This window comes from Curcuma longa, chromosome 11 (assembly GCF_044706935.1).
Source record: "Curcuma longa cultivar G26 ecotype Majalengka, Jawa Barat chromosome 11, ITB_CL_G26_1.1, whole genome shotgun sequence".
Lineage (NCBI taxonomy): Eukaryota > Viridiplantae > Streptophyta > Magnoliopsida > Zingiberales > Zingiberaceae > Curcuma > Curcuma longa.
In genome coordinates this window covers 21,905,993-21,931,900 of record NC_133871.1, presented here as the reverse complement: position 1 = coordinate 21,931,900, position 25,908 = coordinate 21,905,993, and the positions used below count along the sequence as shown (strand labels likewise).

The 25,908-nt window shown below is 39.8% G+C and overlaps 2 protein-coding genes across 4 annotated transcripts; both read left to right on the top strand.

The window, feature by feature from the left end:
• The first annotated feature begins 695 nt into the window (after positions 1 to 695).
• Positions 696 to 9,040, top strand: LOC141840146 (ATP-dependent zinc metalloprotease FTSH 5, mitochondrial-like). 3 transcript variants are annotated; one of them, XM_074728052.1, is made up of 7 exons: positions 696 to 828; positions 1,629 to 1,716; positions 3,906 to 3,986; positions 5,944 to 6,189; positions 6,286 to 6,413; positions 7,121 to 7,597; positions 7,816 to 9,040. In XM_074728052.1, the coding sequence occupies exons 1-7, from the start codon at positions 802 to 804 to the stop codon at positions 8,734 to 8,736; spliced, it is 1,968 nt and encodes a 655-aa protein (XP_074584153.1). In that variant the 5' UTR covers positions 696 to 801; the 3' UTR covers positions 8,737 to 9,040. The 3 variants fall into 3 exon arrangements, with proteins under 3 accessions (XP_074584153.1, XP_074584152.1, XP_074584151.1); XM_074728051.1 differs by having other exon boundaries at positions 3,906 to 4,166; positions 6,289 to 6,413; XM_074728050.1 differs by having other exon boundaries at positions 3,906 to 4,166.
• Positions 9,041 to 24,011: 14,971 nt separating this feature from the next.
• Positions 24,012 to 25,805, top strand: LOC141841540 (protein GRAVITROPIC IN THE LIGHT 1-like). The gene is made up of 2 exons (XM_074729709.1): positions 24,012 to 24,767; positions 24,845 to 25,805. The coding sequence occupies exons 1-2, from the start codon at positions 24,098 to 24,100 to the stop codon at positions 25,624 to 25,626; spliced, it is 1,452 nt and encodes a 483-aa protein (XP_074585810.1). The 5' UTR covers positions 24,012 to 24,097; the 3' UTR covers positions 25,627 to 25,805.
• Positions 25,806 to 25,908: the final 103 nt, after the last annotated feature.

The following is a 25,908-nucleotide window of genomic DNA, read 5'->3' as shown; positions in this document are numbered from 1 at the left end:
CCGACTGTGAAGAAGCAATCGCCAACAATAGCTGCGAACAGCTGCAGATAGACAACCAATCTCCCAACAAAACCTGCTAATTCCTGTCAAGAAAAATCCCAACTTTTGGACAGCACGCGTCAGTGGAGAAGGTAAAGAGTACCTTAAGCATCAAATCTGGTAGCAAAAATCCACATTGGCGCGACGCGATCCGAAGGGGTGGGGAAGTCGTAAGCCGTGACGCGATCCGAAGGGGAGAGACGAGAGAGTACTCTCACTGGTGAGGTCCGGGAAAGCAAGAATCCGGAAAGGGTAAAAACGATAACGGCATGAATCAACAACTCTCGCAGGTCGAGCTGCGGCGTGGTGTTCGTATTCTGGATCTTCGGCTCTGCTAATGGAAGAAGGGACAGCCAGGCAAGGTGAGCGAGGTAAATTTGAAAATTACAAATAATAAATTTAAATTATATAATAATATTAATATGATGGATAAATCTATTCCATATTTAATTCAGTGACAATTACTTAAAAAATAAAATGATAAAGAAATGAAAATTTCAAAAATATCTCATGTATTTTTAAATATCTTTCATTAATATATTTCATTTTACGGCTTAAAAATATATTTTAAAGTAAATTTTAAAATGTCAAATACAAAAAATAGTAAAGTTATAAGTGTATTCCGCATTTTTCCATCGCTTCGTTCTCGGGTCAAGGGTTCCGTTTGGGGTTCGCCCTCTGCCACCGCCGTCGGCACCTCCTTTTCCTCGTCTGTCTCACCCATCCCTTCTCCGGTCGTCGGCGCAAGCTTCTCGACGACTCATGGCTTGGAGGCGCGTCCTCGCGAAGGTATCATCTAAGGTTCTATGCGGATTGACTTTCCTCGTTGTATCCGAGGGTTGTTCCAGATTTTTTTTGAAAATTCCAGATTTATTTTTTTTTTTTGGGATCCTCTTGGCCCTTTTTGGGTTTATTGTGATTGCATCTCTAGATTAGGGCTCCCCTTTTTTTAGATCGAAGAGATTCCAGAATGTTAAGGGTACTTTGTTTTGGATGTTTAACTGTTCGGGTCAAGTGCCTTATATTATAGATCAACTGGTTGTTGGTTGGGGCTTTTGACAACTGAAGGTGTCTTACAACTTATGTCTCGTTCCTCTTGTGTGGCTTTCTGCAGGAGTAGCTTTATTCTCTTTTTGATGGAGGAGAAAATCCTAATCGGGAATAGATATCGGTTTCTGACCTTGAAGCAGTAGGGAAACTAACAGGATTGACTTTAGTTACTATCATGGACTCCTAATCTTCAAGTCTGTTGCCTTAATGTTTTTAATCCAACACTCTGGACTAGGACCTAGTTAGACATTAATAGATTGTTTTATTTTGCCTTATGATGCTTCAGCATATGCTGTTCAGTTGAACTAACAGTTTCTGTTAAATTACTCTAGTATATCGTTGTGACTTCTTTTTCCATGGTTTTTTAAGCATTCTCTGCTGTGCGTCAATTAGAATGTTTTGTTGCTATTGTTTCTCGTGCTGTATCATAAAAGTTGATTCTATGCTGACACCATTCATATCCTAGGTGGATAATATTAGGTATGTGTTTGTGTTTTTATTTTTTTTCTTATAATCTTGGTTGTTGCTGGTTGCAACAGCTTGGAAAACAACAATTGTTGGGGCGTTCACATTTTTATGGAAGATCTCATTCTCATCGTGTGGTAGACAAGATTGAAGCTGGTATTGGTATGTGGTTCATATTGCCTTATTTAAATCCAGGAGAAATCTTAGTACAATCTGATGATTCTCCGTTTATTTTTTAAATGTTGGCTTAGAAGCATAGCGCTGCAATAACTAGGTACTGGACTATTCAAAAAGGAACCAGTACTTGCTCTCTTATCTGCCCCTCTACAAGCTAGTTGTCTCTCTCTGTTTTTACTAATGAATTGACCTTCTCAAAGAGTCAATTCATTGAAAAACCTCAACCACTATCAAGATCATGATTCAGGCCCAGGTGCAATTGTTGAATTCACATATATAGAGGCTGAGATTTTGTTCCTGGTTGAATCATTAGTCAATTGTTAGAATTTGCTCATGCAATTCAATGCTTTTCTTTCCTTCCCTTTGAACAGTCGCCACATGCAAACCTAATATTCTCATCTATTTTCCCTTGCAAACCCTAATTCTTCTTTTCTTTTTCAGTTTCCATGCAATATCATCATCCATGCAAGTTATGGTCTATCCTTTTATTGTCTTCTCTCTCCTTCTTTCTTGTTCCTCTCCCACACTGTCTCCCTTTCCATCTATGTTCCCTCTTCTCTCTCCAAATCATCTTTCTCGTAGTGCTTCTCCTCTCCCACTTTTTGTCTCCCTTTCCATCTATGTTCTGTTTTCTCTCTATGCTTTCCTTTTATTTTTGATGAATAGAAATCATCTTCCTTGTGCTTCTTCCTGAAATTTAATTAACCTCATTGTGTCCTGACACACCATAGACCTCCTTTTTATTGAATTTTTCTTCCTTTGATCTTCCTCTTTACACTCTCACCCTTAACAATTACTCTATGCACTTTGAACGTGCAGAAATGCAACTTATGACAAAATAAACATACAAGGACAGACGCTCGGACTGTAAATTAGCATATTCTCAAGTTAGAAAATTAAATTTATGGTTAAATAAGTTGACAAATTAAATAAGAAAACAATAAAATCAAATTTTCCCACTGTGCAATTGAACATGAATGCTGTTATGGAACAATTTGAACTCATCAATGAACGATGAGAATTTACTGCGTTACTTCTTTAGAATAATTATCATGTAGTGTACTTCTGTTCCTAGTGTTGACACATCTCCTGCATTAGCTCAGAAGAACTATTAGTATCGTGGCAAATATTAATCTCAGTTTAGTGCCAAGTAATAAACAAAGAAATTAACTCTCTAAGCTGATGAGCTTTCAAATTGTGAATAAATAGAAAAGTACACATGTAAATGGAAGTTTTAATTGATTTGCCAATTTTTAAACTGATGTTTTGGTTCTTAAATCATGATGTTCATTTTGTTCAATTTCCTCTTTTGGCTTCTATAGGTAACAAAAGTGGGTTATGATTTGTGAGTTTAAATCCTGTTAGGCATCATGTCGATGCTAATTGTTCTCTAAAGGGGTCAACTTAGTGAGAGGTTAATCTAAGGTTGCATTATGAAGGGAAATGACATAATTTGCATTAATTGACTACCCAAAAAAGATCAATTATCAAACAATTCAAATTATTCCCAAACAGTTAAAATTGAATTCGAAATTCAAAATTTAAATTTATTCCCAATCTACATTATTTGCTTTCATGAGATTGTAAGAATGACCACTTTAAGAAAACAATTGCAGTCAACCTTGTGCCTTAGGTGGCTTATTGACAAAACATAATTTGACATGCACAGATTTTGGCAATTTCCTAAAAAAATTGTTGGAGCAATATATACACAGGATTTCTTCCAAGCATAATCGATCTTAATCATAATATCTGAATGCAAAGACATAGTTTACTTCATCAGATGTTTTGTTTGATTTTGTAAACTAGACTACTTGGCTGAACTACCATGGCTGTGAACCAATTGGCCAACAATATCTTATGCTTCTCACTCATAAGGCATTCTAGCCAATTGTTTACTCTTGGATAAAATTGAAAATTAAAAATCAAAGGGCAGAAAGCTAGGGGCACAATATAGCTTCAGCTGTGTCAGATGCAAATGGATGGTTTTATCTGATCGTAAATATTTCTCATGTTGGTTATCCGTATGATACTAATACCAGTAAAGACCTATGAAGTAGAATATCTTCAACTTTATTCCTTATACAATTTGAATTGTAGTATTTCAGTTGTAAGTTAACTTGCTATTTTCAGTTACATTTCTGAGTTTTTTTTCTGTCATTTTCTTCTTGCAGATGACCGAATTGGAAACTTCCATGAAAGGTTCCAGTCGAGTTATGCGGGAAATTTTGCTCGAAGAGTAAGGGATACTGATGGTATGAATGATGTAGCATTGCTTAAAGAGATATACAAAAATGATCCAGAAAGAGTTATTAGACTCTTTGAAAGTCAGCCATCACTGCACTCAAACCCTTCTGCACTTGCTGAGTATGTTAAGGCATTAGTGAAAGTTGATAGGTTGGACCAAAGTACATTGCTGGAAACTTTACAAAGAGGTAATAAGAATAATAATACCCAGTTAGTATTACCATTATTATATTTATATCTGATCAACAAGAATTAAAAAAATATATATTGGAAGTAAATTTGCAAGCTTGCCCAGTTAAGTCATTGACGAACACAAGTGTGAGCATGATATAGACTTCATAAAGTTCAACTGATGGTTAAGATCTGTGTAGCAGGCTTTGAATAGTTAGGACTAACACGATTGCTTGATGATGCTGACCACAATTTGACATTTGTCTTAAATATGAAACCAGATCACAGAACTTAATGATTTTTTCCCCTTTAAAATACATTGCTAATGTCAAAAGTAACATAAGATGGTAGTTCTTCAAAAAAAAAATTAGAAGAAATTGTGGATAGGGGAAAAAAGAAACTGGATGATTGTGTGCAAGAGTATAAGAAGGTTAGCTTGGGTCACATCTTCATCTTCGATATGCACCCTATGCGGTGAATTGGCAATAACTTTCTGGAAATCTTGAAAGAAGTAGATTGAGATAGATAGCGAAAATAAGTAGATCTGTGACATAAGGAGATAGGTTGTGAATATAAGATTCTCTGAAAATGATGTAAGGAGGGACTTCACTAGATCAACTAGATAATTCTCTTGCTTTTCAAGGTCCAGTGGCGGTGGAGGAATTTGTAGGAATTGGATTTTTTTTTTATATTTGTCTCATGATAGAAAAATCTTCTTGAGATTTATCTTGTGATAGATAAGTCTTATCTATCATGGAATAAAATATCTTTTCTTTCATTTTTAATAATGAATTTAGTTTAGTTTATTGGTGGACCCCAACTAATATAGCTTTGGATGGAGCTTAATGAAGGAAACAAATTCATATAGATGATCCCAACTAGTTGGGACGAATTCGGTAATGATGATGCACCACGTAGATTAATTATTTTCATATATAAAATTGTGGATGCAAACTTAAATATTTTATCGTAATATCATTGTGTACTCTTACTGATATAATTAAGTTTTAAATCTTTTGAATATAGATCGCACATGCACCACACAATGGCTCAACTGGATGCTGTTGCGTACACTTTTTAAAGCCTGCTGGAGATTAAAAAGGATTCTCATATAACTGAATGTCTCCATTTGAAGCCAATAGTCTAAGTTGTACGAATGTCACTTTAAAATTCTCATATGAACCAAAATATATTCTCTTAAGTTTGTCAGGATTTAGGTAAGTTCTTGGAATGATGAAGGTTGTAGTTCTCTGTGACCCCTGTCCCATTTCGGACCTAATTTGGGTTTGCATCGTATAGGAAAATTCTGGTTGCAAGATGATTGGTTTCTACAATCTGGATTCTAATCTTGATAACCATGTTTGAGATACATGTTATGCTTTTCCAGGAGCATATATGCTATAATGTACGGGAATTTTTGGTGTATATTAATTCACATGCGTGACATCATAAATAAGTATATGAGCAGAATTTGTTGGAATTTATAAGTTTTAGCTTCCAATATTTGTTTTAAAAAAAAAGAAAATCCTCTTTGTTATTGTCAATCATTGGATTTTTAACCATAAACTGAAACAGCTGAATTCTAACCAATGATCATCCTGGTCTATTTTGCCGAGTCATAAATTACAACTAGAAGTTTAATTCCTCTCATTGTGGTCAATTCTTTAGTCTAAAAAGAAAATTTATTTTTACTGGAGAATTGATGGAGACACTTTCCTATTCATGCTCTTGTTTTTATATTTCTTGTGTGCTTTCTTGTTGGGGCTGGACTTTATGAATTAATCATGGGTGTAGGCATTGCTAACTCAGCAAGGGAGGAGGATCCCTTAACCAACATTAACAGTATCCCAGCATTAAAGAATGCTGGCCTATCAACAAAGGATGGCATTCTTGGGACTGCAAATGCCCCCATACATATGGTGACTGCAGAATCCAGCAATTTTAAAGAGCAGTTATGGCGTACATTTCGGACTCTTGCAGTCTCATTTCTGGTAATATCTGGTGTTGGAGCACTTATTGAGGATAGGGGAATCAGTAAAGGTTTGGTTACTTTAAAGTTAAAGTTGTTGTTTTGTTATGTGGATCTTTTGTTCCAGTTTAGTGGATAAAACACTTCGTTTGGGTTGTAAACCTCAGCAGGCCTTGGTCTACATGAAGAGGTCCAACCAAGCATGGAATCTAGCACAAAATTTAGTGATGTAAAAGGCGTTGATGAGGCCAAAGCTGAACTAGAGGAAATTGTCCATTACCTTCGTGATCCTAAGGTCTGCTTAATTGAAATGCTATGCCTTACTTTGAAGTTTAGTTGGATTTTTTATTTTTCTATAAAGTTCCTTTTATATTTATGTGTATGTTTCTTGTATGTTTTGGAGATGTCAATTATGATTTTCTGATAACATTTATTTCTAAAATAGTCTGGGATTTATTTTAGCTGAAGCCCTTATTAACAGAAGGTGAGGAAAGGTGCTCATTTTGGGTAACCACAAATATCAAAACTTACTTAGTTAAAAGATATAACCAAAAAACAGGGGAATGAAGGAAAAGATGGGAAAAGGAGAGACATAAGATAACAAAAGAATACAATAGGGCAAAACAACAAATTCATGATTTTAATTTTTAACCATTTGTGTAGCTTGCACGTGTATAACTAATCATTCAACTGTAGCGCACCTTTCAAATAATTACATACATTGTCAAGGATTTATGTAAATATGCTATGGAAGCTTACTCCATGCATGCCAAAAAATTGTGTTTTATGCACATCATAAGGGGAAAATGCCAACATCATTGTTCTTGTGAATTTTGGACTCAATCTTTCTTGTATACTTCACGGTTTCATTTTTTTAAATTTGTTTTTATATAATAAAGATTTTTTCTTTAGTTTTTTACTGTCAACTTGCTTCCATCTTTTCCGGCTTATTGTTTTATTGAATTGAATTTTTTGTTGTTGTTGTTATTTATGGTGCTTTAGCGTTTCACTCGCCTTGGTGGGAAGCTTCCAAAAGGTGTGTTGCTGGTTGGTCCCCCTGGCACAGGGAAGACAATGCTAGCAAGGGCTATTGCAGGGGAAGCCAGTGTCCCTTTTTTCTCATGCAGTGGCAGCGAGTTTGAAGAAATGTTTGTTGGTGTGGGAGCTAGGAGAGTTCGGGATCTTTTTGCTGCTGCAAAGAAAAGATCTCCCTGTATTATATTCATTGATGAGATTGATGCAATTGGTGGGAGCCGCAACCCCAAGGATCAACAGTACATGAAAATGACGCTGAATCAATTACTAGTTGAACTGGATGGCTTTAAGCAGAACGAAGGCATTATTGTCATTGCAGCAACCAACTTCCCAGAGTCATTAGACAAAGCTCTTGTGAGGCCTGGTCGTTTTGATCGCCATATTGTTGTTCCCAATCCAGATGTTGAGGGAAGAAGACAGATTTTAGAATCCCACATGTCAAAGGTATACGTCTCTCCCTATTAGTAATTTACAGGCACTAGCACATTTTATTGTCCTCAACTTTTTACGATCTCATCTAGGGATCTTTGCTACCCGTTGTTTATGCCTAAATTGAATTCCTGCTGATAAAGTATTTGAAATGATTAGCAGAGACCAGAGAAAATATCTCATTAGCCTTCCCCACAGAGCATATCTAACTGTTTATCTCTGTTCTGCTGCAGGTCTTGAAGGCAGAAGATGTGGATCTGATGATAATTGCCAGGGGTACACCAGGGTTCTCAGGTGCAGATCTTGCAAATTTGGTTAATGTTGCTGCCCTTAAGGCTGCTATGGATGGAGCAATAGCTGTCACAATGGCTGACCTGGAGTATGCAAAAGACAAGATAATGATGGGCAGCGAAAGGAAATCAGCAGTTATTTCTGAAGAATCCAAGAAGCTGACAGCTTATCATGAAGGTGGTCATGCTCTTGTTGCCATCCACACTGACGGTGCCCTTCCAGTCCACAAAGCAACAATTGTGCCCCGAGGGATGTCCCTTGGCATGGTTGCCCAGTTGCCAGAGAAGGATGAGACAAGCATCTCAAAGAAACAAATGCTGGCAAGACTTGATGTGTGCATGGGTGGCCGGGTAGCCGAAGAGCTAATATTTGGGGAGAGTGAAGTGACTTCTGGTGCTTCATCAGATCTGCAACAGGCAACTAAACTTGCAAGAGCAATGGTCACAAAATATGGAATGAGTAAGCTTGTTGGTTTTGTTTCTCACAACTATGATGATAATGGCAGAAGCATGAGCACCGAAACAAGGCTACTTATTGAGGAGGAGATTAAGGCTTTTTTGGAAAGGGCATACAATAATGCAAAAACTATATTGACAACCCACAACAAAGAGCTGCATGCTCTTGCCGATGCACTTCTTGAGCACGAAACACTTTCTGGCGCACAGATCAAGAACTTGCTTGCTCAAGTAAATAGTCACACGCAGCAGCAACATCAGGCAGTGGCACCTGCTCAAGTGAATTCCCCAGCGGCGCCTACAACGCCTCCCTCAGCAGCCGCATCAGCTGCTGCCGCTGCAGCCGCTGCCGCAGCCCAAGCAGCAGCTAAGGCTAAGGGAGTTGCTCAGCCTGCAGTTGGTTCTTAGTCACAAATTCTGTTCTACATTTCAGCATGTATAGTGTTATTTATGCCGCAGGTTATTTATACCATCAGAAAGCACAAACAGGATGGTCACAGGAAGAGATGACGCTAAAAATTCAATTACCATTATGACACAGCTCAACGTGTGTGTGTATGTTAACATTCATTTGCTTCTTCCCTGATTAGCACAAGAACACAAGTAGAACTTTGTTGTTCTGAATATGTCCAAATTTTGAATCGGTACCTGTCTACTGTATGCTAATAATGTTCAGTACCTTTCATCTATAACTATAATTCATGTTCTGCTCTGTCTTGGAACTTCTGCTACAAAGAATATGGTGACTATGGTCGGATGTTGGATTGCACAAGGGCAAAATGTCGACCCAAAATAGTTTACAATTATAGTATTGTCTTAAAAATGGAACGTTACATGCAAAGCATGATTACTTATACACTATTAAATGAGTCGGTTATCAAATTAGATATTTTAATCACGTATATTATATAAATCTATTGCATTTATTCAAACTGTTAAAATCTATCTCATGCTCATCATAATTATCTACTATTTCACCTAAATTTATCTCAAATCCATGTAATAGATACTTAACAATTAGATTGAAAAATGGAGATCAAAGATCGCCATGATGCTACATTAGTGCCCATAATTTTCCATTTATGGCAGTAATTGATTCTGTTTGAAGAAAAGGATTAAGATCGAGTTGATCCAAAGTAGCAGGCTGCAGCAGGAGACAGCGAGCCGTTCCATAACCAAAGTGTAAAAATAATATTTTTTTCCTCTCTCTTTTTTTTTCTTTATGTTCATAGAGAGATTTTTTTGACATTGAGAGAAACATTTTTTTCAATAAGCATTTTTTTCATATATAACCCCACAAAAACAAGCATTCACACATATAAATCTCCCTCCACATTTAAAATTTGTTTGTCTCATATAAAATCCATACTCACATGATATAAAAAAGCTATCTTTATAAAAACCACACATGTAACTCATCATGATGTCAAAACAATGCTCTCGTCATGTATCCAGTCAACCTTGATCTACTTGACTTTTTACTTAACCAACTTAACATATTGATCGACTGTCAAGTGCCCGATCAACCTTGACCTACTTAACGTCTTACTCAACCAACTAACATATTGATCAAATATCAAAACTCTAACTTGAGTCAACTCAGATTTGGTCAATCTGGTGAACCTTGACTAGAGATCGATCGATTCCACCAACAATTAATGATAGGCTGATAATAAAATTGAGTTCATTACTATATAGGGTATGGTCCCCATAGGGTTAGGTATTCTAATAGATTTCCACACTTCCCATTAGCGAGGAAAATATGGCATCGTCACCCTAGCACCCTATGGAAGATCCGCTCTTATTTTCTATAGGATCTTTGAATTTTAGAGAAGACGACGCTATGAAAGCACTTCCACTACATTCAAGTTCTGTTAATTTTACTGTGTTTATTTCGCTATATAATTTGATGAAACTAGATCTTGATGCATGAATTGATTTGTATTCCTTTGGATTTAGATGCTATAGATTCATATTTCCATCAAGTGGTATCAGAGTCATGGTTGTTTTATCGATTTTATAGTAGTGGGTTAAAGTTTTCATTAGTTTTGTGATAGATTTCGATCTATTATTGTGAAATGACAATTGTTCATCGAAAATATAGAAAGAAAACCTAGATTTAGGCATCTTTTCATTTTCCTCAAGTTTCGTGAAGAACATGAAGAACAATAACAACCACCATTGTTCATTGTGGAAACTGTTATGTTTGATCCAAAAAATCATGTTGAGTCATTATTAGTCGATTGCTTTAACAAGGAAATTGGCTGTTGTGCCTAAAATCATGAACAAAATATTGCGAGTTGCCTGAGGCACTTGACTGATTTCACATCAATTGATTGTTATGCTTAAGTTCGTGAACAAAAAATTTATAGTAGCCTGACTAATCTCTTATATGTCGATTGCTATAAGGATCAATTGGCTGCTAAACTAAGGTTTGCGAATAAAAAGTTTGTAGCTTGACTGAGGCATTTGACTAATCTCTTATCAGTTGATTGTTATAAGGATCAATCAACTACTAAACTAAGGTTTGTGAACAGAGAGTTTACAGTTCAATTGTGCACTTGACTAGTTGATTGTTGTAAGATCAGTCGACTGTTAAATTAATATTTATGAATAAAAGATTTACAATTCAATTGGGACACTCAACTATTATGAATAGTCGATTGGTATCATCACCAGTCGACTATTGTATGAAAAATTGAGAATAGAAAGTTTTCTATTCGACTGGTCACTTAACTGTTTATCATAGTAATCATTTGCTATTAGAGAACAGTCGACTGTTATTTAGTAATCAATATATCCAGGTTTTCTTATGAATTTATCTACACACTTGTTACTAAATTGAAATAATACTATCACCAAAGTGAAAACTATTAGATAGTTTAGTACATTTTTTTGTGGGTACATGTATATCTATACTAAAAATAATTGGTTCAAAAAAAGTATTTTTATGCCAGATATATATTTAAAGGTGATTTACATATAAAGGAAGGAATGTTGTGTGGAAGATTAAGATTTGTAAGTCATAGACGCATATAGAAATAACTTATATAAAAGGTGGTTTTATAAGTTATGCATATAATATGTCGACCAAAAGGAAAACACTTTATGTGGCCAACGAAGGCTATCATAAGCTATAAATTGAGTATCATTAACAAATTACATTCTAGTCCAAAGACTAAATGTGATGTTGTACTTAGTATCTCATCTAAGGCCCATACATAATTATAAATACATATTAAATGTATTATATATTATAATCTATCTATGTTCTTAGCAATAATGTGAGCTTTTGTTCTCTCTTTCATTTTACAATGCAATCTATAACTACCAACATTAATAACATGCTATCGTTAATTGGTAATAGTTTTAAGAAATCAAAAGGGACCTATAATAAGGGTAAAGATAAATAAAATACAACATCTAGGGCTTCAGGGCATAAAGTGCAAAAGAAACAAGATCAAGAACCCGCTTGTTTCTTCTACAATAGGAAAGATCATCTGAAGAAGGATTGCCCCTAAATACGCTAATTAGCATGTTAAAAAGGATATATGTCTTAATTTTATTAGTTCAAAAGTTAATTTGACTACTATACCTAACAATACTTGGTGGATAGATACTGATGTTATTATCCATATAAGTATCACTATGTAAAATTGTCTCAAAAGCCTGTATTGTCAATTGATGGTAAAAGACACATCTATATGAGAATTGATAAAAAGGCTAAAGTGGAGACGGTAGGTGTTTTTAGGCTTATCTAGGAACTAATATATTTTTGGATTTGAAAAATATGTTTATAGTATCATTTTTAAGATGAAACTTAATATTTATTTCTTATTTGGACAAATAAAGTTATTCTTGTTCATTTGAAAATGGAGTATCTAATATTTTCAAATTTTAGTTTTGATTAGTATTGGTTCCTTGGGTTATAAGTTATACAGATTAAACACCATAACTTCTACTGACAATGAAATAATGCATATATATGGTACAAAGTGAAATTTGACTAATGGAAGTTCGCCCATGTTGTGGCATAAGCATTTAAGACACATTCAAATAACATCTAGAAAAGTTAATATTATAAAGAATTCTTGATTTCCTGATTTGTCAGACTTTGAAATATGAACTAAATGTATTAAAGCAAAACTAATAACAAAAGGAATAAGGGTGCAAATTAGTTTAATGATGTCTTACAATTAATACCTACAATTTCATAGACGACTATTTACGATATGATTATACCTTATTCATGATAATTCGCAATCCTTGGACATGTTTAAACTTTTCAAAGTAGTTGATAATCAACTAGGCAAGAAGATTAAGACTGTAAGATCTGATCATGTGGTGAATACTATGGTAGATCTGACGAATTAGGTGAATAACATCTTGGGCCTTTTGCACAATACCTTACCGAATGCGGTATTGTCCCTCAACCATACTAGGGACTCCTAGTTAAAATAGTGTAGTTGAGCAGTGAACCAAACCCTAAAACATATGATAAAGAAGTATTATGATGTTTTCTTCTTTACCATAGTCTTTATGAGGTGAGATAGTAGTTTATTTATTGAATAGAGTACCTAGTAAAAAAGTGTCAAAAATCTCATACGTGTTGTGAATGAGTAATAAGCCTAGCATTAAGTATTTATACATCTATAGTTGTCCAACTAAGGCTAGGCCTTACAGTCCTAATGAGAGGAAATTTGACTCAAAATTATTAACTATCATTTTGTAAGTTACTTTGAAAAGTGTAGGGGCTATAAATTTTATAACCCCACAAATAGCTCATTTTTCGAAATGGGTAATATCAAATTTAGTGAGAACAATGGGAGCATTAAGATTAGAGACATATTTTTTGAGAAGGAAAGTATTGACAATGCTACTGTGGTTACTACTAGTGTAATAAGTCGTAGTATGACATCTATATCCTACATTATAAATATTACACATCCAGTAGTGTAGTGAACTAAGATATTTCAGTGTCACCCCCAATACAATTGGAGAAAGTTTCCATTTAGGTTGAGGTATTGCCTCAAATGGTTAAGCAAATATCTCAACCACCTCAAACATATAAGTGTCTTTAAGACGATCTATTAGGGAGAGGAGATCCTCAATTTCTTGTGATTGTGTTTATCTCCGAGAGCATGAGTTTAACATAGGATTGGAAAGTGATCTTATATCTTTCTAAGAAATCAAATAATGCCCTAGTACTAAAAGGTGGATTGAAGCTATGAAAGAAGAGTTAAAGTCTATAGTAGATAATGACGTTTGAAAACTTATCAAATTACTTATAGGAGTGAGACCTGTTGATTGTAAATGAATATTTAAAATTAAATTGGATTTGCTAGGTATATTGAAAAATATAAAACTCACCTTATTGCCAAAGAATTCACTCAGAATGATAGTAATTACAAGGAGAGTTTCTCTCTTATTTCGATAAAAGACTCTTTTATGATAATATAACATTTGTACCTCATTTTGATTTAAAGCTACACCAAATGGATATAAAGACTATATTTCTCAATGGAGAAATTGAGGAGACTATATACATGGTATAACCTAGTATGTAAACTGAAAAAGTCCATTTATGGCTTTAACCAAGTGTCTTGTTAGTGGTACTAAAAATGTGATCAAGTTGTTACTTTATTTGGTTTTAAGGAGAACCCCATTGATCAATGGATATATGTCAAGTTTAGTAGAAGCAAGTTTATCATACTTGTTCTGTATATGGTTAGCATTATGTGTTGGGATCGTCCCGGTGCAATGCGCGTGTCTACACGTTTCGTAAACGTGCACAGCGAAAATAAACAAATAATTAAAACTAATTATTAAACAACACACGCATGCATAGCAGGTAATAACAAGTACAAGACATGGCAGGAATTTAAAATTTTTTGAATAACAATTATTCTACGTGCATAAATAAAATTTACAGAATAAAAGATTATTCTAAACATGTACCTCATGGATGATGACGTTGAGCAGTGTTGGTATCAATCGAGCGGTCCTCGTCGGAGTCCTGCCTCTACTGGTGATCCACGCCAAGCTCCCGTCTAGACGGCTTCGGAAGCCACGAGTCGCGTCATCGTCTTCGGTACTAGTCGATGATCGATGACGATCGAATCGAGAGAAGCCTTATTCCGAAAACTACGCAACAACGTGTGTCGCGATCGTTTCGGGGCTTTTTAACTATCATCGAGAATCGTATTCCTAATGTAGTTTACCGATGGTCAATCTTTGACCGTCGATAATGGACAAAACGATCGAAAACCTTTCCCGATCACGATGGAATAATTTCCGGAAGCTTCGTAAGCTTCTGTGAACGATAAATCTCAGCAACCTATTAGCTAGAAAACTATTTCCGACGTAGAAGGTTGCTTCGATATTGCATTCGTCCACATGGCCAAACAAAGATGGGTCTGCCATTCGGATCTTCTTCTCCTTTCTACACGGCCGAAAACAATGGACTGTTTCTTCCTCTTCCTCACGGCACCGTGGGCAGTACAGATGGCAAGAACATTTCTCGCGATGTTCTCCCGTGCCTCTGGTGGAACCAAACAGAGCAGGCGGCGCCTCCAAGCGGGCGACGTTGCCAAGCGAAGGAGGAAGCCTCAGGGACGCCGGAGAAAAGTTTCAGCGCTCAAACGGGCGGCGCTGCCAAACGGAGGAGGAAGCCTCAGGGACACCGGAGAAAAGTTTCAGCGCTCAAACCTTTGCTTCTCCGGCGGCTTGGCAAGCAGAGAAGATCGGCAGACGGCGGCGTATCGTGGGGCTGGATCGCGACCTGACGGAGGCTCGATCGCGGCTGGCAGGCGGCGTCACAGCTCCGGAGAAGAAGCAGGAACAGGGGTTGCACGTGATCGGCCGAAGGAACTCCGCGATAGGCCGGAGGATGGGATCGCGTCTCACGCGATCGGCGATGGTGAATCCCCTTATCCGGTGACGCCCTCACACGATCGGGAGAAGCGGCGGACCGCACGGTGCTGCTCTGTTGAAGAAGATGAACAGCGCTCTCCTCGATGGCTTTCGCGTCGCTTATCTGATCGGCAACCAGAATCGAAGGAAGAGGGAGGCGGCACAGCGTGGTTGCGCAGGCAGCTCGCGAAGAAGGAGATCAACAGTACCTTAATCGCGATTCCTTTATATATGAGAAGCTACAGTGATTTTCCTCTTTAAAACGAGAACCACAAAACTCAAACAAACTGGGCCAGCTGAAAACCCTAAACCGGGTTACTGTAGCAAACCGGGTTTAAATTTGGTTCGCTCGGTTCACTAACCAAACGAACTCCGATTTGACCCAAACCAGTTTAGTTTGTTTCGTCTTCTCAAGACGAATCTTCTCATTGCAACCGTTCTACCAAAACCTCTTCCATCATGAACCAAACCAAGTTGGTTCAATTCGGTTCAAAATTGAATCATTTGGTTCACTAACCAAACGACCTCTGATTTGAACGAAATCAGTTTCGTTCATTTCGTCTTTGCAAGACGAGTTCCATTAATTTGTCCTTTGTCTTGTCCAACCAGATTTCATTTCTCTCATTCTGAGAATCCAATTCTCAAACTCGTTTTAAGTCCTTCGGAGAACTTGTAGTGCGTGTGACCCAATAGGTTCCCGGTTATGTTGGTCGTCCGTAATTAACCATTAATTACAGAACGATCATGAGTGACACCTAGTAGTATATCATGATCCCCAATTGATCAAAAAATTAATGATTGATTCCAGAACATTTTCTAAACCCTTCAGCAGCTACACTGAATCGTGTCTCGTTCCTTTCACCGTCTTATACCCGCTTGGTTTAGGACATGGTCTATGTGTCGGTCCCCACTAGGCTGACTATGTCACACCTAGCCCAAGCTGCTTTCTTGTCCTGTGGATTCAAGTTACTCGTACACGTATCCAAGAGTACCATACTCTTAACATGTAATGCTTTGGCCAAAGACTTTTAGTAACAATCCTGACAAGCGGCCGCAAGGTATACGTCTCCTTTTTCCAAGGAGCGGTGAATCCTCTGTGGGCTATTCAAACACCTTCGGACACTTCGACTTATACCCAATCATCTCGGGTCCACACCTCCTCGGAGATGCTTGCTTAAGATGTCAAAGTATAAGCCTCCATGACCAAGGTGACTTGAATACCATAAGTCAAAGGAAACTCGCACTTAAGCTGCATTGAGATCTTCATTGACATATATATAGAACCATATGAAGTCTCAAGGCAGGTCACTCCAATGAACTGGTTACCTTTAACCAGCATCCACGTTTAACTCTCAACATCTAATGTTGACAGCAGTGAGATCAGCTGCTTGGCTAACCAAGGAGTTCAAAACGTGCTAGTCTCGACAGAATCGATGACGTCCGTGCTCATCAATTCCTCGACTAGGGATAATTTCAATACATTCATAATTACACGTGTAGAGATGCTCACTAGTTGTGATCCAATCACAAATTCTCTCATGCTATGAATCGTATTGCGGACATTCAGTATTTGAGTTTAAGATCCAATCAAACACATATGGAATGTGCACTCAAATAGTGAATTGCTATTTATCCAATAAATAGTATAACCGTAAGGCGATTGCCTTAGGACACCCCTCAAATTAACAGACTCCCACTTGGCCTAAGGCCAATCGCTTTGGTATCCAATATCAAGCGCCTCTATTTGTTCCTCAAATTTATTTTGAGGTAGAGATTAAAGGATCCGCAAGGTTCCTTTCGATGGGAATCTTCTCGATTGTATTTCTCTTCTACGAATGATCTTTTGATCTATTGATATCGCCGAAGCACGTGTTTGGATCGACGGTGAGACCTAGGTTCCATCGCTTGTGCGATTGCTCCATTGTTGTCGCAGTAAGCAAGTAATGCTTCAACAATGGTTGGAACCATTCTAAGTTCAGTGATGAACTTCCTGATCCAAACCGCTTCGTTAGCTGCTTCACAAGCTGCAATGTTGTCTTATTTGAAACACTTTCAACTTATTGCGTCATAATTTAAAGTGAATATGTACCCAGACTGAGACTCAGAATCATTCTGGTCTGTCTGGTAGCCGGTATCCGTATACCTGCATGTAACCATATCACCTTCTCCATATACCAAGACCAAATCCTTATTTCCTCGCAAGTACTTTAAGAATTATCTTGACAGCCGCCCAATAATCCATTCCTGGATCTAATCGGTATCCGCTCGTAACACTCAGAGCACATGATACGTCGGGCCTCGTACACATCATAGCATACATGATTGATCCTTTTGTCGAAGCATAAGGAATCACACTCATGTAAATCCTCTGGTCTCTTGTCCGTGGACACGTAGACTTCGAAAGGTGATCCTTTCTCGGATTCAAGCATGCTAAACCACTTTTAGCATCTTGTCTATTTATGTAGACTGCGAAAGACCAAGCAACCTTTCGGTCTATCTCTATAGATCTTAATCCGGAGATTTAGGTCGCTTCTCTCATGTCTTTCATGGAGAATATTTGACTAACCATAGTTTGACTGGCTGCAGATCTGGAGGTGAGTGAATATTTAGATTTCGATTTTGTTAGATGCTTGAATAACATAAGATCACTTTAAGCTATATCTTCATGCTTGTTAGAGGGACTATCTTGTGGAAAAGTATCAAGCAAACGCTAATAGCCCCTCATTATAGATCATTGATGGCATTGATAGGTCATTGAGGATCAAATGTGATAATAAAGTCAAAGAATTTTATGTTAAGAACAACCGCAGTTAGTCAAAGTTAAAGTACATCGACATAAAGTATCTAACATCAAAGAGAGAGAGTACAGAGTGGTTAAGTATTCGTAAAACATATTCAGATAAATTCTATATTGGCGGATCCATTTACCAAGGTCTTGCTGCCTAAAGTTTTTCATCAACATGTGATGAGTATCGGGGTCCTTTATATGAATGAAATACCCATTTAGTGGGAGTTTTGATTTATTATTTGATGCTCTATGTTGATGGACAGATGTATTTTTTTATTGTATGAACGTAAGTTTTTTGATACATATGTATATTTCATTTGACACACTACAAGAAAATATTGAATAGACAACGCTAGAAAAGTAATATTTTTTTGTCAAAATTATTATCTTTTTTTGTTTAACAACCTTTTCAGTAAAAAATGTTTTCTTTTAAAAATCAAAGATAATATTTTTTCAGAAAGCATTATCTATTAGCGCTTTTTTTTATCAAAGACAATGCTTTTTTAAAAGTGTTATCTTTGAGGATATCTTATATCGAGGATTTTCTTATCGTGTGGTCCGCGGTCTGCTTCGGGGATATCACCAACCGTCTGCTCTGGACTGTGACCTCGTGCCTCTCCTTTTCTCCCACCCCTCTCGCAACTCTCTTTACCTGCCATTGCATCTCTCTTCCTCTCTTGCCGCTCCACCCAACTTCTCCTCTCCGAATCCCAATCTCGGCGCAATATAACACACAGGCGGCGCCAGTTTCATCCTCGACGGGAGCGACGACGTGGTCTTCATCGCCTTCTTTAGGGCGGTGCTCCCATCCTGACTCTTCCAGAGACCACTGACAGCTTTGACATATATAGTGATGCTTCTAAATTAGGACTTGGAGCAGTGCTGATGCAGAATGGCAAGGTTATCGCCTATGCCTCTAGACAACTCAAGGATTATGAGAAGAACTACCCCACTCATGACCTTGAGCTAGCTGCAGTAGTGTTCGCTCTCAAGATCTGGAGGCATTACCTATATGGAGCTCAGTGTAGGATTTTCACAGATCATCAGAGTCTGAAGTATTTCTTTACTCAGAAGGATCTGAACATGAGGCAGCGCAGGTGGCTCGAACTGGTCAAAGATTACGACATTGACATCCTCTACCACCCAGGGAAAGCTAATAAGGTGGCAGACGCACTTAGCAGGAAATCTAGTGCCGCCCTACTAGCTTTATCTTCCATGGCACAGCCCCTTCAGAAAGAAGTATCGGAGTTCGGACTTGAAATTATAGTCGGGCAACTCTCCACCTTGACCTTAGTGTCAACCCTGCTTGAAGACATCCAGACAGCACAGGATCAAGATCCTGACCTCCAGAAAATCAAGCAGGGGATAGCAGAATCAGAAAATGGGGAGTTTCACTTATCAGATAGTGGGGCACTGTACTACGGTGACCGCTTATGCGTTCCGAACCAAGAAGAGCTACGAAGGAAGATCCTAGAGGAAGCCCATGGATCACCTTATGCGATGCATCCTGGTTCCACCAAAATGTACCAAGACCTCAGGGGACGTTTTTGGTGGTCTGGGATGAAGAGGGACATCGCCCGATATGTCAGTACCTGCCTGACATGTCAAAGGGTTAAGGCAGAACATCAGAGACCAGGTGGAGTTCTGCAGCCTATCCAGATTCCAGAGTGGAAATGGGAAGATATTTCCATGGACTTTATAGTGGGATTACCCAGAACAACGAATGGATATGATGCAATCTGGGTAATAGTTGACAGATTGACTAAGTCTGCCCACTTCCTAGCTATCAGAATCTCCTATTCCATGGAACAGCTAGCTCAGTTATACCTCAAGGAGGTTATCAGACTACATGGAGTCCCTAGGACTATCATCTCAGATAGAGACAGTAGGTTCACTTCGCACTTCTGGGAGTGCGTACAGACAGCACTGGGCACCAAACTGAAGTTTAGCACAGCTTTCCATCCTCAGACAGATGGTCAGACAGAAAGAGTGAATCAAGTTCTAGAAGACATGCTCAGAGCATGTGCTTTAGATTTTAAGGGCAGTTGGTGTAGATACCTGTGCTTAGCAGAATTCGCCTACAACAATAGTTATCAGGCCACTATCGGCATGGCACCCTACGAGGCTTTATACGGGCGGAGGTGTAGATCTCCTATCTGCTGGTATGAGGGTGGTGAGAGGCAAGAGTTAGGCCTACAGACAGATCTTATAGATGATACCACAGTAGCCATACAGCAGATCCGCCAGAGAATAGAAACAGCTCAAAGCCGACAAAAGAGCTATGCTGATACACGGCGTAGGCCATTAGAGTTTGAGGTTGGGGATTCAGTATTCCTCAGAGTGGCTCCCATGAAGGGAGTAATGCGTTTTGGGAAAAAGGGCAAGCTAAGTCCCAGATATGTGGGACCATACCTTATCACTAGAAGAGTTGGTAAAGTAGCTTACGAGCTAGAGCTACCTCAGGAGATGTCAGCTATCCACAATGTATTTCATGTCTCCATGCTGAAGAAGCACATCCCAGATGCCACCCAGGTGATAGAGCCACAGACGGTACAAATCCGCGAAGATCTAAGCTACGATAGTCGACCTATTCAGATAATAGATCGAGCAGTTAAGAAATTACGGAACAAAGAAGTACCATTAGTAAAAGTCATATGGCAAAATCATAGAGCAGAAGAGGCAACTTGGGAAACAGAAGATAGTATGAGGCAGAAATACCCAGAGTTATTTTAAGTTCGAGGATGAACTTTTTATAAGGTATGGGGGATTGTAACGCCCAAAAATTCTCAAAAATAATTTTAGAAATATTCTATGATTTTTCTAGAATTTTAGAATATTTTTCTGGAATTTTTGGATTAGCGGAAGTAGCAAAAATAAATAGGAAGTAAAATGTCCTAGGCGAGATTTGAACCCGCGAACCTATAGGAATCTGCAACTCTTAAAATATTTCCAATGACCAAGGGGCCCCAGCAAGGGGTGTGCTAAAAAAAAGGAAACAAATTTTATTTATAGGCGAGTTAGGTCTAGGAATCACTTAATATAAATAGGAGACTTAAGAGAGGATTTTGATTATTTCGAAAACCCTTTCCTCACCTCTCGCCCAGAACGCCGTCGCCCCTCTTTTCTCCTTCTTCCTCTCGGCGCCCAAACCCGAAGAACGAGGATTCCGTCCCCTAGGATCACAAGGAAGGCTTCCGGAGAGATTCTTCTACAAGGACGCTCCTCTCCGCGAGAAGAACGCGTAGACGTAGGAAGATCGCCGAGAAGATCTTCTTCTCCGAAACTCTAACGGAAGAATTGTAAGGAAATTAGCGCAGGATGTAAGTACCTCTCACCTGCAGTATAAGTAGCTCCGTTCGTATGCATAAAATCCATAGTTTTAGTTATTCACAAATTTATGTATGTATGTGGAGATTAGCTTCTCTTACAGATTTTAAGGGCACCTCTAGATGGGCTTAGATGTGCTTCCCCCTCTAGTTTGGGGTTTAGACGCATGTCAGGTGCCTAGGGTGTGTCCTTAAAGCAAGAAAAGAATTATAGACACGTAAGGTGTTTGAGAAAATGTCAAGAATTTCAAGTATAAGTTTTAGCATGTATAACATGTTTATGAAAATAGATTACCTTGCCTCAGTAATTATGGACCCTAGTTCGTCCATTGGGTGGGCTCCTAGATCGCCCCTAGGCCCTAGATCGCCTAGTATATGCAAGGTTAAAGAAAAAGAATTATTAAAGAAAGTATTTTACTTTTTATGGCATGTGCTTGGACTCGAGTTCGTCCATGGGTGGGCTCCTAGATCGCCCCTAGGCCCTAGATCGCCTAGTAGTACCCTAATGGGTTCGGGATTAGCTACCTCGGATCTATTTAGGGATGCGCGCATAGTTAGCACAATGCCGGGCCCACAGCAGGATGATTACTATTTTCACTTACTATATGTATAAGTTTTCAAAAGTTCATTACTAACTTGAAGTGAAATTAGTTTTTAAGATTCAGCTTAGTTCAGTTTATGATTTTAGTTCATGTGCTTGTTATGATGAGTATGCCATGATATTTGTCTAGCTTATATGTTTCAGTAGGAATAAATGACAAGCATGAAGATGTTTCTTTTCATATTTTTCAAAAGCATGATTTTAAAATATGTATCGTTTTGTGAGTAGGATGGTACTTGCTAAGCTTTATGCTTATAGTTTCATTTTCCTTGTACTGCAGATAAGGGCAAAGGAAAATTCGAGTAGCGGAGGCGGCAGAGACGATGCGAAGTGTGTGATGTGGTGGAACATAGAATAAAGAGCCTTGGGAACTTGCATCATTAAGAATGCTAAAGACTAGTCTTTATGAGTTGTTTATTTTCCGCACTTTCGAATGTTAACAACTATAGTAGTTCTATGCATTATTTGATAGTTGGTAAATTACAATAGCATGCTAATTAGTAGTGAAAGGTAAGGTTGGAAGTTACGGAACCATTTTGATGCCAACATGTTATTTAGGATAAATTCAGATGCTAGCATTGCTTAGTTTTAATGCCAAGTTGATACAATGTCTAGGTTTCTAAATCCATGTTTAGAAATTGCTAAAGTATGTTTAATTGTCATGCAGATATCTGTTTAATAGTCTAGAATCATTTAATACCTGTGGTAGAGCTTAACTATAGGTTTATTGGGTTTTGGTACGAAGTAGAATAGACTTGGCACGTTTCTGAAATCTGAAAATTCAGATTTCAGAAACCCCAGTCGACTGAGACAGATTTTCAGTCGACTGGGCGCTCGACCAGTCGACTGGTCAGTCGACTGGGAGCGAACAGAAGGCTCGAGCGAGGCTTCAGTCGAGTTCCAGTCGACTGGTCAGTCGACTGGCCTCGAACAGAAGCCTTTCCAGTCGAGTCCAGTCGACTAGTCAGTCGACTGGCCTCGAACAGTGGGTCGAAGGCCTCGAACAGAAGCCATGGGTCGAGGTAGCAGTCGACTGCAGTCGACTGGCTATATTGCCAGTCGACTGGGACCAGTGTTTCAGTCGACTGATACTAGTGCAACTAGAATTTTTACTCCCTTCTCCATGCTCTTAGATTGTAATTATGGTTTGGTCATTGTTATTATTATGGTTAGACTTTATATTACTTATTTGAGAGCATGTGTTTACTCAACTATCACATAGCAAGAAATTTTAAATTAATAGTAGATTTTAGCAAGTATAAGTAACGGATCGCCTTAGGGGTAAGAAGGGCGGTCGTTACAATCGTGTGAAATCGTTGAAGTGACAGATTTAATCTTTTCTATAAATAAATAAATAAATAAAGTTTGAGACAAATATTTTATTAGTTGCTTTGTTTCGTCCAGTGTCACATCCGTCTTTGCTGTGGCGCTCTTTTGGACATTTCCTGAAAAAAAAAAACGGACTTTCTAACATTTATCTTTTGTTCTGAACCCCTAAAAAACTAGACAAGAGTAAGCTTCAATCATGCACTTCATCTATTTACTAGAAGTAAGATGGAGCCACAAGCCTAGGCTTTCCTCTTCTTTATTTAGCTACCACTGTGATCAATGACCTATGACAATTTTTCCATACGTAAAATAAAAGGGAGGATAGCCTTGGCATGCTAATCTTCTTGGAATGGTGGTGCACTGCACGGTGAGGTCAACTAATCTTCTTGGAATCTTGGCAAGTTCCATCGATGAACTCCCAAATTTGCCGTCGTTTTTGCCAGATGACGAACCACCACCGTAAGATTCTTTCGTGATGAGCGAGAAGGAACATGCGCCGCATTAAATTAAACACTGGCCCGTCCGTATCCTTCTTTGTTAATCTCGAGTCAACATGCATCGCAGATGGAGACGGTTCGACTTATTTACCGGCGTCCAGTCCACAACGCGTTGTGGAACGGCACGGGACCGTGATCTAGCACCTTCCGCACTACGCCACGCCACCTACACCCATCTGTTCGGCACGCACAAAGAACAAACACCTTTGATTAGTCGATCTACCCTTTTTCATCCAGGTAACTGGCAACGGGCTTTCTCTACTTGTTACAGCTATTAGCAATGCAGTAGCACAGGGAGAGAGTTTGGAGTAGGGCAATGGCAAACAAGGTCACCACCATCTCCGATCTGCTTCAACGTGTCGCCTCCTCCTGTCTCACGCACCGTCTACCGGGAGGCTACGTGCTCGATGACTGCGACAGCGACCGCGAAGAGGGGGAAGTAGATCGGACTCGGAGTGAGGTGGGGAAGAGGGTGGCCAAGGAGAAGGATGAGGTCGACGAGGAGGAGCAGGGACTTAAGATCTGGGAAGAGGACGGTGGCCATCGCGCTGGCGCCGCACCTGAGGATTCTCACAAAGTTAAGGTCCGGGAGATGGAGGCGTTCGTGCACGAGGTGTTCGACGCGGTGTCCGCGGTCAAGCGGGCTTACGTGGGCCTCCAGGAGGCGCACAGCCCGTGGGACTTGGAAAACATGCGGAAGGCGGACGCGGCGGTGGTGGTCGAGCTCCGCAAGCTGGGGAGGCTCAGGGATCGCTTCCGGCGGGAATGCTTCAGTCCCCCAGGTACCGGCCAGACCACCCCGCCGCTGAAGGACGCCGTGGCACCCTACGAGGCGGCGATCGACGACCTGAAGCGGCAGCTGAAGGCCAAGGAAGCGGAGGCGGAGAGCCTCAAGGAGAAGCTCCGGAACTCCATCGCACTCGACCACTTGGGAAGGAAAGGGCGTCACTACTCCAGCAAGAGGGTGGGATGCGCATCCGCCATTGGTTCGTCGAAATGTACCATTTTGCTCCTTTTGTTGCCCTCACCGCCTCTAATTAGGGCTTTTCTGTCGATTGAACAGGGGCGCCGGGCACGCCCACGCCAGAGCTGTTCGAGATGTGCATGGAACGGGTGAAATCAGCGTCCAAGTCCTTCACCGCTCACCTCCTCTCCCTGATGCGCTCCGCGCACTGGGACGTCACCGCAGCCGTCCGATCTGTCATAGAAGGAGGAGGCAGCGACGCCGCCGAAGACCGCCGTCCGTCCACCTCCAATTTGGAGCCCCGCCACGCCAAGTACGCCCTGGAGTCGTACGTGAACCGGAAGGTGTTCCATGGCTTCGAGAACGAAACCTTCTACCTCGAGGGATCGCTTAGCTCGCTGATCAAACCGGCGGAGTTCCGGCGCGACTGCTTCGCGCAGTTCCGGGACATGCGGGGAATGGAGCCGGAGCAGCTGCTGGGCGTCCTTCCAGGTTGCCCATTTGGGCGCTTCGCTGCCGCCAAATACCTCGCCATCGTGCATGCCAAGATGGAGGAGTCGCTGTTCGGTGGCGGGTCGGAGCAGCGGCGGCAGGTGATGGCAGGGGCGCACCCGCGGACGGAGTTCTACGGGGAGTTCCTCCGCCTGGCGAAGGCGGTGTGGCTGCTCCACCTGCTGGCCTTCGCGATGGACCCGCCACCGGCCCACTTCGAAGCGGGCCGGGGGGCGGAGTTCCACCCGCATTACATGGAGAGCGTGGTCCGTTTCCCGGGCGGGCGAGCGCCGGTTGGGTCTGTGGTGGGTTTTCTGGTTGGTCCCGGTTTTAAGCTGGCGGACGGGTCGTTGGTGCGGACCCGGGTTTACCTCGTACCAAGAGCCTAACGTTGGCGCTGCAAGTGATGCCGGTGAGTTTTCTGCGGGTGGATGAGCAGATCTAATCCTTCTATTTCTTTCTTTCACGTGTCAAATTAAACTTCTCATGCTTCAGCTTTGGGGTGGGAAGTGGGATCTAATCTTTTGTTGATAAACACGTTAATGGTTGTGTTTGGTATGGATTTCACTAAGGGATGGTTTGGAAGCAGCGCCTGCTAGAGAAAATTTAATTCATTTTGATAATTTCTCTTCCAAATTTCTATCTTTGGTTTCAAATCCTTGCTAGCTGTG